Source organism: Salmo salar, chromosome 14, assembly GCF_965601325.2.
Source record: "Salmo salar chromosome 14, fSalSal1, whole genome shotgun sequence".
Classification (NCBI taxonomy): domain Eukaryota; kingdom Metazoa; phylum Chordata; class Actinopteri; order Salmoniformes; family Salmonidae; genus Salmo; species Salmo salar.
In genome coordinates, this window is record NC_138304.1 from 104,482,196 (window position 1) to 104,496,097 (window position 13,902).

Below are 13,902 nucleotides of genomic sequence, written 5' to 3' on the forward strand. Positions count from 1 at the left end.
GTAATGATAACATGGTTATATACAGGGGTACCAGTACTGAGTAATGATAACATGGTTATATACAGGGGTACCAGTACTGAGTAATGATAACATGGTTATATACAGGGGTACCAGTACTGAGATAATGAGTAATGATAACATGGTTATATACAGGGGTACCAGTACTGAGTAGTGATAACATGGTTATATACAGGGGTACCAGTACTGAGTAATGATAACATGGTTATATACAGGGGTACCAGTACTGAGTAATGATAACATGGTTATATACAGGGGTACCAGTACTGAGTTAATGATAACATGGTTATATACAGGGGTACCAGTACTGATATAATGATAACATGGTTATATACAGGGGTACCAGTACTGAGTAATGATAACATGGTTATATACAGGGGTACCAGTACTGAGTAATGATAACATGGTTATATACAGGGGTACCAGTACTGAGTAATGATAACATGGTTATATACAGGGTACCAGTACTGAGTAATGATAACATGGTTATATACAGGGGTACCAGTACTGAGATAATGAGTAATGATAACATGGTTATATACAGGCGTACCAGTACTGAGTAATGATAACATGGTTATATACAGGGGTACCAGTACTGAGTAATGATAACATGGTTATATACAGGGGTACCAGTACTGAGTAATGATAACATGGTTATATACAGGGGTACCAGTACTGAGTAATGATAACATGGTTATATACAGGGGTACCAATACTGAGTAATGATAACATGGTTATATACAGGCGTACTAGTACTGAGTAATGATAACATGGTTATATACAGGGGTACCAGTACTGAGTAATGATAACATGGTTATATACAGGGGTACCAGTACTGAGTAATGATAACATGGTTATATACAGGGGTACCAGTACTGAGTAATGATAACATGGTTATATACAGGGGTACCAGTACTGATATAATGATAACATGGTTATATACAGGGGTACCAGTACTGAGTAATGATAACATGGTTATATACAGGGGTACCAGTACTGAGTAATGATAACATGGTTATATACAGGGGTACCAGTACTGAGATAATGAGTAATGATAACTTGGTTTATAATGATAACATGGTTCACTCTTTCAGGCGACTCTACGTCATGAGGATGGTGATGATGACTCTCATCCTCCAACGGGGCTCTCTGGCCACAGGGACTGCCGCCGCGCCATTTTCGGGGACAAGAGGAGGAGCTTGGATAGGAGGCGGAGCCGCAGAGAATCCTTAGGACGGTCTGGGATCGCATCCCCCTGTAGCCCATCGCCTCAACGCTCTGGGTTCCAACCCTTCAAGGGAAGAGGAGGAGAGGACATGAGCAAGAGGTGAGAGAGAGAGAGGGGAAGATGATGGGATACTGGAGAGAAGGAGAGAGTGGAGAGAAGGGTATGTGAAGAGAGAGAGAAATAGAGTGGGGTGGAGGGCACAGGGGTGCAACCCTTCCATAGATGGAGGGCAGATGATATGAGAGAGTTGGAAGGAGTTGCTGTAATATTTAATAATTGAGCGGTATGTTTTGATACACATTAAGAATGCTGTATTAAACCTGTTGACTGCATCGGACCAATGGTGTTACTCCAGAGTAGAGGTGGGTCAAGTAATCGGACAAAGCCGTATCGTAAAACAGATATGGGACATTTTCCGGATACTATTATGATCCTTGAGTCAGTCACAGTTTCTAAACCATCCTGTACTGTCTTTAAGTGAGTCACAGATTCTAAACCATCCTGTACTGTCTTTGAGTCAGTCACAGATTCTAAACCATCCTGTACTGTCTTTGAGTCAGTCACAGTTTCTAAACCATCCTGTACTGTCTATGAGTCAGTCACAGATTCTAAACCATCCTGTACTGTCTATGAGTCAGTCACAGATTCTAAACCATCCTGTAGTGTCTTTAAGTCAGTCACAGTTTCTAAACCATCCTGTACTGTCTGAGTCAGTCACAGTTTCTAAACCATCCTGTACTGTCTTTGAGTCAGTCACAGTTTCTAAACCATCCTGTACTGTCTATGAGTCAGTCACAGTTTCTAAACCATCCTGTACTGTCTTTAAGTCAGTCACAGTTTCTAAACCATCCTGTACTGTCTTTGAGTCAGTCAGTCACAGTTTCTAAACCATCCTGTACTGTCTTTGAGTCAGTCACAGTTTCTAAACCATCCTGTACTGTCTATGAGTCAGTCACAGTTTCTAAACCATCCTGTACTGTCTGAGTCAGTCACAGTTTCTAAACCATCCTGTACTGTCTATGAGTCAGTCACAGTTTCTAAACCATCCTGTACTGTCTATGAGTCAGTCACAGTTTCTAAACCATCCTGTACTGTCTTTGAGTCAGTCACAGTTTTTAAACCATCCTGTACTGTCTATGAGTCAGTCACAGTTTCTAAACCATCCTGTACTGTCTATGAGTCAGTCACAGTTTCTAAACCATCCTGTACTGTCTTTAAGTCAGTCACAGTTTCTAAACCATCCTGTACTGTCTATGAGTCAGTCACAGTTTCTAAACCATCCTGTACTGTCTTTAGGTCAGTCACAGTTTCTAAACCATCCTGTATTGTCTTTGAGTCAGTCACAGTTTCTAAGCCATCCTGTACTGTCTTTCAGTAAGTCATGTGCAACGTTTTACACGGCCTAAATAACTCAACTGGCTAGCTCGGCCTGTCTGTAAAGAGACGGACGGGCAGTACGTTGATCCTGCTGCTCTGATTGGATAGAGTGAAGCTGTATGTTTCTGTCCACTCGCTTCAGAATTTCAACCGGTTTACTTTTCCTCGCATGTTTTCATTCTGATCAGATTGGGTGTTGGCCTGGTGGGTGCTGATCAGATTTAGATTGCTGCCTCTTGCTACTATGATAAATCACGTGGCAAGGACGTTTGTGCTATCAATGTGTGTAATATCTAACAAGTGGAGCACGGGTAGGGAACCAAGATAAAACGCTGATGCTCATTCTGACTGAGTGACAGAAAACTTGGCTGCTTGCTGCAAGTTCAGAGCACACAGACACACCACCGCGCACACAGACACACCACCGCGCACACAGACACACCACCGTGCACACAGACACACCACCGTGCACACAGACACACCACCGTGCACACAGACGCACCACCGCGCACACAGACACACCACCGTGCACACAGACACACCACCGTGCACACAGACACACCACCGTGCACACAGACACACCACCGTGCACACAGACACACCACCGTGCGTTGCTCCTAATCTGCAGGGTTTTTTTGTTGCAGTGAGAAAGTGCCGGAAGGTATTTTTCTAACATCTATGTAGGCATATCCGTTTCTTCATTCGATCCAACTATCAACTGTCAACACTCCCACCAGGCCAACACCCCCACCAGGCCAACACCCCCACCAGGCCAACACCCACCAGGCCAACACCCACCAGGCCAACACCCACCAGGCCAACACCCCCACCAGGCCAACACCCCCACCAGGCCAACACCCACCAGGCCAACACCCACCAGGCCAACACCCACCAGGCCAACACCCCCACCAGGCCAACACCCACCAGGCCAACACCCACCAGGCCAACACCCCCACCAGGCCAACACCCCCACCAGGCCAACACCCCCACCAGGCCAACACCCCCACCAGGCCAACACCCACCAGGCCAACACCCGCACCAGGCCAACACCCCCACCAGGCCAACACCCCCACCAGGCCAACACCCCCACCAGGCCAACACCCACACCAGGCCAACACCCCCACCAGGCCAACACCCCCACCAGGCCAACACCCCCACCAGGCCAACACCCCCACCAGGCCAACACCCCCACCAGGCCAAAACCCCCACCAGGCCAACACCCCCACCCCCACCAGGCCAACACCCCCACCAGGCCAACACCCCCACCAGGCCAACACCCCCACCAGGCCAACACCCACACCAGGCCAACACCCACCAGGCCAACACCCGCACCAGGACAACACCCGCACCAGGACAACACCCGCACCAGGCCAACACCCACCAGGCCAACACCCACCAGGCCAACATCCACCAGGCCAACAATCCCACCAGGCCAACACTCCCACCAGGCCAACACTCCCACCAGGCCAACACTCCCACCAGGCCAACACCCGCACCAGGCCAACACCCGCACCAGGCCAACACCCGCACCAGGCCAACACCCGCACCAGGCCAACACCCGCACCAGGCCAACACCCGCACCAGGCCAACACTCCCACCAGGCCAACACTCCCACCAGGCCAACACTCCCACCAGGCCAACACCCGCACCAGGCCAACACCCGCACCAGGCCAACACCCGCACCAGGCCAACACCCGCACCAGGCCAACACCCGCACCAGGCCAACACTCCCACCAGGCCAACACTCCCACCAGGCCAACACCCACCACCTTTCATACTCGGAGACGCTTTATGAATACAGCCCCCCCAGCCCCGCCAAGTGTTACAGATCTCTGATCAATGATGTCATAGATGGCGTAGTTTCTCTGTTGTCTATCTTGGTGTTTAATTATGTCTGTAATTGTGTTATTTCTCTTGGTGTAGTTTTGAGTCTTTTCTGTCCTCTCTTTTTCTCTTTCTTCACCCTTTGTTTCCCTATCTGTCCTGTCGGTCCTGTTGGTCCTGTCGGTCCTGTCGGTCCTGTCTGTTTTTCATCTTTGCATGATTGACATATCTCTTCATCCCTCCCTCCTCTCCCTCATTACATAAATCTCTCCATCCCTCCCTCCATCTTCGTTCCCTCGCCTCCACAGAGAGGAGAAGTATGAGGAAGAGGAGGAGGAGGAGGAGGAGGAACTTGAAGCTCCAATCACAGAGTCTGATTCTGATGGGATGGAGGGGCCTGAGAGAGGAACTATTAGTGAGGCAATACCCAGGTATAATAGGACTATCATCCGGTACTGTATATACACAGAACATTCTCCGGGTGTTACATTTAACACTGGTCCAGTGTCTATATGGGTCCACACTTTTCAGTGTTAAATTAACACACTGATTAGTGTAAAGCCTTATTTGCATATTTCCCAGAGTCCCTTGCCTTTCGAGTGAATTGTAGAGTTACCACCCGTGACTGTGTCTGTTAGGGACAGAGACATGGTTGTTACATTCATCCATTTCCAGTCCTGTGGCTTCACCAAGTGAGATCCTATGCAAATATGTTATAATTTAAAATAAAAAAATGTACCTCAACATGTATTTCATAAGGCCTTATTTTGAGGACCTTGCTTTACCCTTATACAGTGGCCTGAAACAAATGGTTTACAGGCCACATCAGGGCAGCAAGTCACTTTATACTGGCTTGCAAAGTGATGTGTAAATCCTATTGGAATCCAGCCAGAGTTGGAGATATCAAACATTTGGAATTTTTATTCACCTGCAACCTGCATTCAGAATGACTGCTAGGTTGGGAAGACTAAGATATGAGACTACCTTTAAACATCTAAACCGGGACACCCACTTCAGTAACGGGTTCAATAAAACCAAGAAACCGATTGGATTAGTTTAGAAAACAAATATATATATTTGAGTAGCAAAATATGAATTATTCAAGTAAAGTTATTCACACCCCTTCACTTTTTCCACATTTTGTTGTGTTACAGCCTGAAGTTAAAATGAATTACATTTAGATTGGTTATCACTGGCCTACACACAATAACCCTATAATGTCAAACTGGAATTATGCTTTTCAAAATGGTGTACAAATTAATAAAAAATGTAAAGCTGAAATGTCTTGAGTCAATAAGTATTCAAACCCTTTGTTATGTCAATCCTAAATAAGTTCAATAGTAAAATGTTGCTTAAACAAGTCACATAATAGGTTGCATGGACTGTGTTGAACATGATTTTTTAATAGCTACATTATCTGAGGATGGATCAACAACAATGTAGTTGCTCCATAATAATAACCAAAATTACAGTGAAAAGGAAGTCTGTACAGAATATAAATATTCCAAAACATGCATCCTGTTTGCAACAAGGCACTAAATTAAAACTGCAAAAAATGTGTCAAAGAAATTAACTTTATGTCCTGAATACAAAGAATTATGTTTGGGGCAAATTCAATACAACACATCACTGAGTACAAGCATGTTGGTGACTGCATCATGTTATGGGTATGCTTGTCATCGGCAAGGGAGATTTTTTAGGATACAAAAATCCAAGAGGAAAGCCTGGTTCAGTCTGCTTTCCAACAGAGACTGGGAGACAAATTCACCTTTCAGCAGGACATTTGTTTTTAAAAATGATAACCTTTAAACAAAAGGCCAAATATACACTGGAATTGTTTATTAAGACAACAATGAATGTTCCTGAGTGGCCGAGTTGCAGTTTTAATTTAAAGTGGCTTGAAAATCTATGGAAAGACTTGAAAATGGCTGTCTAGCAATGATGAACAAACGACTTGACAGAGATTTAATAATAGTTTTTAAAACAATAATGTGCACATATTGTACAATCCAGGTGTGCAAAGCTCTTAGAGACTCACAGCTGTAATCGCTGCCAAAGATGATTCTAACATGTATTGACTCATGGGGTGTGATTCTAACATGTATTGACTCAGGGGGTGTGATTCTAACATGTATTGACTCATGGGGTGTGATTCCAACATGTATTGACTCATGGGGTGTGATTCTAACATGTATTGACTCATGGGGTGTGATTCTAACATGTATTGACTCATGGGGGTGTGATTCTAACATGTATTGACTCATGGGGGTGTGATTCTAACATGTATTGACTCATGGGGTGTGATTCTAACATGTATTGACTCAGGGGGTGTGATTCTAACATGTATTGACTCAGGGGGTGTGATTCTAACATGTATTGACTCAGGGGGTGTGATTCTAACATGTATTGACTCAGGGGGTGTGATTCTAACATGTATTGACTCATGGGGTGTGATTCTAACATGTATTGACTCAGGGGTGTGATTCTAACATGTATTGACTCATGGGGGTGTCATTCTAACATGTATTGACTCATGGGGTGTGATTCTAACATGTATTGATTCAGGGGATGTGATTCTAACATGTATTGACTCATGGGGGTGTGATTCTAACATGTATTGACTCAGGGGGTGGGATTCTAACATGTATTGATTCAGGGGATGTGATTCTAACATGTATTGACTCCTGGGGGTGTGATTCTAACATGTATTGTCTCATGGGGTGTGAATACTTATATTCATTTTATATTTCTTTATTTCATTTTCAATAGTTTGGCAAAAAATGATAAAAAACATGTTTTTACTTTGTTATTACGGTGTATTGTGTGTAGATGGGCGACAACACAACAGTGTGGAATACGTCAAAGGGTATGAAAACTTTCTGAAGGTACTGTACATGGAAAAACATACAGTGCATTCGGAAAGTATTCAGACCCCTTGACTTTTTCCACATTTTGTTACGTTGCAGCTTTATTCTGAAATGTATGAAATAGTTTTTTCCCCTCATCAATCTACTCACAATACCCCTTAATGACGAAGCAAAAAAACGTTTTTTAGAAAATTTTGCAAATGTATTAAAAATAAAAAACTTAAGTATGACATTTATATAAGTATTCAGACCCTTTACTCAGTAGTTTGTTGAAACACCTTCGGCAGCGATTACAGCCTCTGGTTTTCTTGGGTATGACGCTACAAGCTTGGTACACCTGTATTTGGGGAGTTTCTTCCATTCTTCTCTGCAAATCCTCTCAAGCTCTGTCAGGTTGGATGGGGAGCGTCGCTGCACAGATATTTTCAGGTCTCTCCAGAAATGTTCGATTGGGTTCAAGTCCAGGCTCTGGCTGGGTCACTCAAGAACATTGAGAGACTTGTCACGAAGCCACTTCTGCGCTGTCTTGGCTGTGTGTTTAGGGTCATTGTTTTGTTGGAAGGTGAACCTTCCCCCCAGTCTGTGGTCCTGAGCACCCTGGATCAGGTTTTCATCAAGGATCTCTCTGTACTTTGCTCCGTTTATCTTTCCCTAGATCCTGACTAGTCTCCCAGTCCCTGCTGCTGAAAAACATCCCCACAGCATGATGCTGCCACCACCATGCTTCAATCTTGGATTCATCAGACCAGAGAATCTTGTTTCTCATGGTCTGAGAGTCTTTTAGGTGCTTTTTGGCAAACTCCAAGCGGGCTGTCATGTACCTTTTACTGTGGAGTGGCTTCCTTCTGGCCACTCTACCATAAAGGCCTGATTAGTGGAGTGCTGAAGAGATGGTTGTCCTTCTGGAAGGTTCTCCCATCTCCACAGAGGAACTCTGGAGCTCTGTCAGAATGACCATCAGGTTCTTGGTCACCTCCCTGACCAAGGCCCTTCTCCCCCGATTGCTCAGTGTGGACGGGCGGCCAGCTCTAGGAAGAGTTTTTGTGGTCCCAAACTTTTTTCATGTAAGAATGATGGAGGCCACTGTGTTTTTGGGGACTTTCAATGCTACAGACATTTTTTTGGTACCCTTCCCCAGATCTGTGCCTCGACACAATTCTGTTTCAGAGCTCTAAGGTTTTGCTCTGACATGCACTGTCATCTGTGGCACATTATATAGACAGGTGTGTGCCTTTCCAAATCATGTCCAATCAATTGAATTTACCACAGGTGGACTCCAATGAAGTTGTAGAAACATCTCAAGGATGATCAATGGAAACCAGATGCACCTTAACTAATTTTCAAGCCTCATTGCAAAGGGTCTGAATACTTATGTAAATAAGGTATTTTTGTTTTTTATTTGTCGTAAATGTGCCAAAATTTCTAAAAACCTGTTTTTGCTTTGTCATTATGGGGTATTGTGATGTCATTATGGGGAATTGTGATGTCATTATGGGGTATTGTGATGTCATTATGGGGTATTGTGATGTCATTATGGGGTATTGTGTGTAGATTGATGAGGATTTTTGTGTTATTTAATCCAGTTTAGAATAAGGCTGTAACGTAACAAAATGTGGAAAAAGTAAAGGGGTTCTAAATACTTTCGGGAAACACTGTAGATTTTGAAACAAATAATTCTAAAAAAATCGACCTGCAATAGAGCATGCTGGGAAATATGATAATGACGGGCGTGGTTTTGATTCAACACTGGTTATTAACACCACCACTGGGGTTCTTTTACACCACTGAGTGTTCATTTAACTCTTACAGAGTTCATTTCACACCTAAATCAACACTAGACATGTAACAATGAAAAATCAACTCTGGTCATTTTGCTATGTAGGACAATACCTCACGCCTTTCACAATACGCACGCCGGAGGTTGCCCTTATAACCACAGGAATAGGATGAAATGACCATAGCCCCTAATTCAAACCTTATCTATCAATGGTAAGAGGCAATATTTACCTGTTCTGCACACCTCCTTTAGAGTGATAGATATGGTCAGACAACATCCCTCCTAACCTTCCTGAGGTGATGGGGTCAATGGGACTCATGAACTCCTAGATTTCCCTAAATGTTTTCTAGAGTGTCCTACAACAATTATCAACCGAGTATCACACTTGCCTGGTCTGTGCGACTTAAGAATGTGTTGGCCCGCTGAGATAAAGCCAAGGCATTAGATTAGGGAGCTACTGTATCTCGTGTTCAGTTCCCTCCTCTAACACCAAGCCATTAAAAAAATCCTAACCCATATTGATCCCAAATTCTACCTCTCCTTCTAACCTAAAGATCATCATTGTGCTGTGATTAACGCATTTTACACATCCTCCCCTCTCCTCCACCCACTCCTCTCCATCCATCCATCCTCCCCTCTCCTCCATCCTCCCCTCTCCTTCACCCTCTCCTCCATCCATCCTCCCCTCTCCTCCATCCATCCTCCCCTCTCCTCATCCATCCATCCATCCTCTCCTCCATCCATCCTCTCCTCTCCTCTGTCCACCCCTCTCCTCTGTCCACCCCTCTCTTCCCAGAAGATCTACACAGAACCAGTCAACAGCCGGTGTTCACAGAACCAACTCCATCAATTCCTCCAACTGCATCACTTTGAGAAAAGAGAAAGAAAAAAGAGAGAGAGAGCAGGAGGGAGAGAAAAGCTGCCTAACTCCTCCTCCTCCTCCTCCTCCTCCTCCTCTGCTGTCCTCCCCCACCTCCCCTCTAGCTGCTCCTCCTCCTCCTCCTCCTACTCCTCCTCTGCTGTCCTCCCCCACCTCCCCTCTAGCTGCTGCTCCTCTTCCTCCTCCTCTGCTGTCCTCCCCCACCTCCCCTCTAGCTGCTCCTCCTCCTCCTCCTCCTCCTCCTCCTCTGCTGTCCTCCCCCACCTCCCCTCTAGCTGCTCCTCCTCCCCCTCCGATCTCCTCCCCCACCTCCCCCTTGGCCCAGCCCTCTCAGCTGGCATCCCTCCTCGCTAGGCGTAAGTCCTCTGTCACCGTCCCTGCTACCAATGAAATCATCACGCGGGGTACCGTCCACCCCTCCCCTGAGCGCATGCCCTACCTCCCCCACTCCCCCTTCCATCTCTTCTCTTACGACTTTGACGAGGAACCGATGCCGCAGGCTACCAAACAGGAAGTGGACTCCAAGGCTACTGCTGCTGCCAGGTAAGAAGGCCCAATTTCTCAGAGATTCTTCCTCACTGATTGCCAGCTGTTTGAACTCTGTTACTTCCTGTTTCTCTGCCACTTTATGGAGTCCGTCACTGCCTTCAGTCTTCCTTCTGTCACTGCGTTTAGAAGCCTGTCACTGCATTTAGAAGCCTGTTACTGCGTTTAGAAGCCTGTCACTGCATTTAGAAGCCTGTTACTGCGTTTAGAAGCCTGTTACTGCGTTTAGAAGCATCACTACCTTCAGTCTTCCTTCTGTCACTGCGTTTAGAAGCCTGTCACTGCATTTAGAAGCCTGTCACTGCATTTAGAAGCTTGTCTCTGTGATTAGAAGCGTTTAGAAGCCTGTCACTGCGATTAGAAGCCTGTCACTGCGATTAGAAGCCTGTCACTGCGGTTAGAAGCCTGTCACTGCGATTAGAAGCCTGTCACTGCGTTTAGAGGCCTGCCCCTGCGTTTAGAAGCCTGCCAGTGCATTTAGAAGCCTGCCACTACTTTTAGAAGCCTGCCACTGCAATTAGAAGACTGTCACTGCGTTTAGAAGCCTCACTACCAACAGGCTCTTTAATTTGGCCTTACTTATGACACTTGTTTCTTCTCTTTCTGCTTTGCTGGGGCTTGACCCACACCTGCTGCTGTTGAATAGCTGATTATGGTGTTTGGAAGCTACAAACTATGTCTGGGACTTTGTTGTCCCATTTTGGTGGTTCATTATTTATTTTAGCTAACAGATACCTGTTCTTTCAGTTGCTATTAGCCTTGTTTGCTTTTCATCTACATGTCTTTGTACTACGGTATACTGTAGTTTATAATGCTATTATATAGGGGTCATGCTCGGTTCCTCTCACCTACTGCCGTTAGCTAAGAAGTTTAGCTAAAAATGCTATCAGGGAGTAGGATAATGCTACTAAGTCAAAAGGAATTGTTCTAGCTTCTCAATTCAGCTACTGCTATTAGCCACAGTAGACAGGACTCTTGTTAGTTTCAAACACATAATGGTATCTATCATGCTATTACTGCTACCTAAAAGGCTATAAGCTAGCTGTGGGACAAGCACATGTCTCAACTAGTTGCTAACGTTTCTAATGATCACCTATTACTGCTACCTAACAGGCTATAAGCTAGTAGGGGCTCATGCTAGTTTTCTGATCCTCGTCTGAGACCTGACCCTGGACCTGAGACCTGACCCTGGACCTGAGACCTGAGACCTGACCCTGGACCTGACCCAGGAACCGATCGGGACCGGGTCTAAAATTCTAACTTTTCTCTCAGGTCCAGGTCGGTTCTTGTTTGATTGTCTACAGCTGATAGACCCGAGTGGACCTGAATGGACCTGAGCACGGCTCTGCATAGCCTATAGAATATTTATTTTACACTAATGAGATGAATTTGACTTTCACTTGTTTGCTGGTCCTTTGAACTCCAGTTCTGTGGAGAAAGAGTGAGTGATACTGAGGGAGAACCAAAAATAACACAATACCCGTGTTCCTTTATAGACGAGGATCAGAAAACTAGCATGAGCCCCTACTAGCTTATAGCCTGTTAGGTAGCAGTAATAGGTGATCATTAGAAACGTTAGCAACTAGTTGAGACATGTGCTTGTCCCACAGCTAGCTTATAGCCTTTTAGGTAGCAGTAATAGCATGATAGATACCATTATGTGTTTGAAACTAACAAGAGTCCTGTCTACTGTGGCTAATAGCAGTAGCTGAATTGAGAAGCTAGAACAATTCCTTTTGACTTAGTAGCATTATCCTACCCCCTGATAGCATTTTGACGCTAAACTTCTTAGCTAACGGCAGTAGGTGAGAGGAACCGAGCATGACCCCTATATAATAGCATTATAAACTACAGTATACCGTAGTACAAAGACATGTAGATGAAAAGCAAACAAGGCTAATAGCAACTGAAAGAACAGGTATCTGTCAGGTCCAGGGTCAGGTCTCAGGTCCAGGGTCAGGTCTCAGGTCCAGGGTCAGGTCTCAGGTCCAGGGTCAGGTCTCAGGTCCAGGGTCAGGTCTCAGGTCCAGGGTCAGGTCTCAGGTCCAGGGTCAGGTCTCAGGTCCTGGGTCAGGTCTCAGGTCTCAGGTCCAGGGTCAGGTCTCAGGTCCAGGGTCAGGTCTCAGGTCCAGGGTCAGGTCTCAGGTCCTGGGTCAGGTCTCAGGTCCTGGGTCAGGTCTCAGGTCCTGGGTCAGGTCTCAGATCCAGGGTCAGGTCTCAGGGTCAGGTCTCAGGTCCAGGGTCAGGTCTCAGGTCCAGGGTCAGGTCTCAGGTCCAGGGTCAGGTCTCAGGTCCTGGGTCAGGTCTCAGGTGCTGGGTCAGGTCTCAGGTCCAGGGTCAGGTCTCAGGTCTCAGGTCCAGGGTCAGGTCTCAGGTCCAGGGTCAGGTCTCAGGTCCAGGGTCAGGTCTCAGGTCCAGGGTCAGGTCTCAGGGTCAGGTCTCAGGTCCAGGGTCAGGTCTCAGGTCCTGGGTCAGGTCTCAGGTCCTGGGTCAGGTCTCAGGTCCAGGGTCAGGTCTCAGGTCCAGGGTCAGGTCTCAGGGTCAGGTCTCAGGTCCAGGGTCAGGTCTCAGGGTCAGGTCTCAGGTCCAGGGTCAGGTCTCAGGTCCAGGGTCAGGTCTCAGGTGCTGGGTCAGGTCTCAGGTCCAGGGTCAGGTCTCAGGTCCAGGGTCAGGTCTCAGGTCCAGGGTCAGGTCTCAGGTCCAGGGTCAGGTATTATGTTTGTGACTTTACCTGAACCCTATTAAAAACCTGGATCTTCCTCTCACTCTCTCTCTCTGTCCTTCTCTCCCCCCTCAGGTCTCCTCTGGGTGGTCTCCTCTCCTCCTCCTACAGACAGCATCAGGAGTCCCTGTCGGCCGAGAGAGAGAGACGACGTGCAGAGAGAGAGGAAAGACTGCAGAGGATAGAGAGAGAGGAGAGGAACAAACACAGTCGAGACTATGTGGACAAAATGGAAGAAGCCAGGATGGCACGGGATGAGAGGTGAGTTTAAAAGACATCAACACATCCAGAGAGAGAGAGAGAGAGAGAGAGAGGAGAGAGAGAGAGAGAGAGAGAGAGAGAGAGAGAGAGAGAGAGAGAGAGAGAGAGAGAGAGAGAGAGAGAGAGAGAGAGAGAGAGAGAGAGAGAGAGAGAGAGAGAGAGAGAGAGAGAGAACAGTGCATGGAGTTTGATTAACACACGTATTGACTTGAGGGAATATGTACAGTAGGACTCTCCAGTTTGGAAAGGGTTCCTGCTTTATAAATATGCCCTTTACTGATAAAGGCACATAGAATCAAACTATTTTCCTCGCTTTGTCTGTCCGCCCTGTCAGTCCGCTTCGTCATCCCGCTTTGTCTGTGTTAAGAAGCAGAATTGCTGCCTGTGGGTTGCCTGGGAACT

General features: G+C 46.2%; 1 protein-coding gene across 4 annotated transcripts in view; it reads left to right on the forward strand.

Annotated features, from left to right (window-relative positions):
* Positions 1-13,902, forward strand: part of LOC106589103 (FH1/FH2 domain-containing protein 3) — a 112,599-nt gene that overhangs the window by 57,449 nt on the left and 41,248 nt on the right. For all 4 annotated transcript variants that reach the window (XM_082961368.1, XM_082961369.1, XM_082961367.1 and 1 more), the window contains exons 10-13: positions 1,113-1,345; positions 4,756-4,878; positions 9,888-10,514; positions 13,315-13,500. In XM_082961368.1, coding sequence (XP_082817494.1) covers positions 1,113-1,345; positions 4,756-4,878; positions 9,888-10,514; positions 13,315-13,500 — 1,169 coding nt within the window. The remainder of the gene's footprint in view (positions 1-1,112; positions 1,346-4,755; positions 4,879-9,887; positions 10,515-13,314; positions 13,501-13,902) is intronic.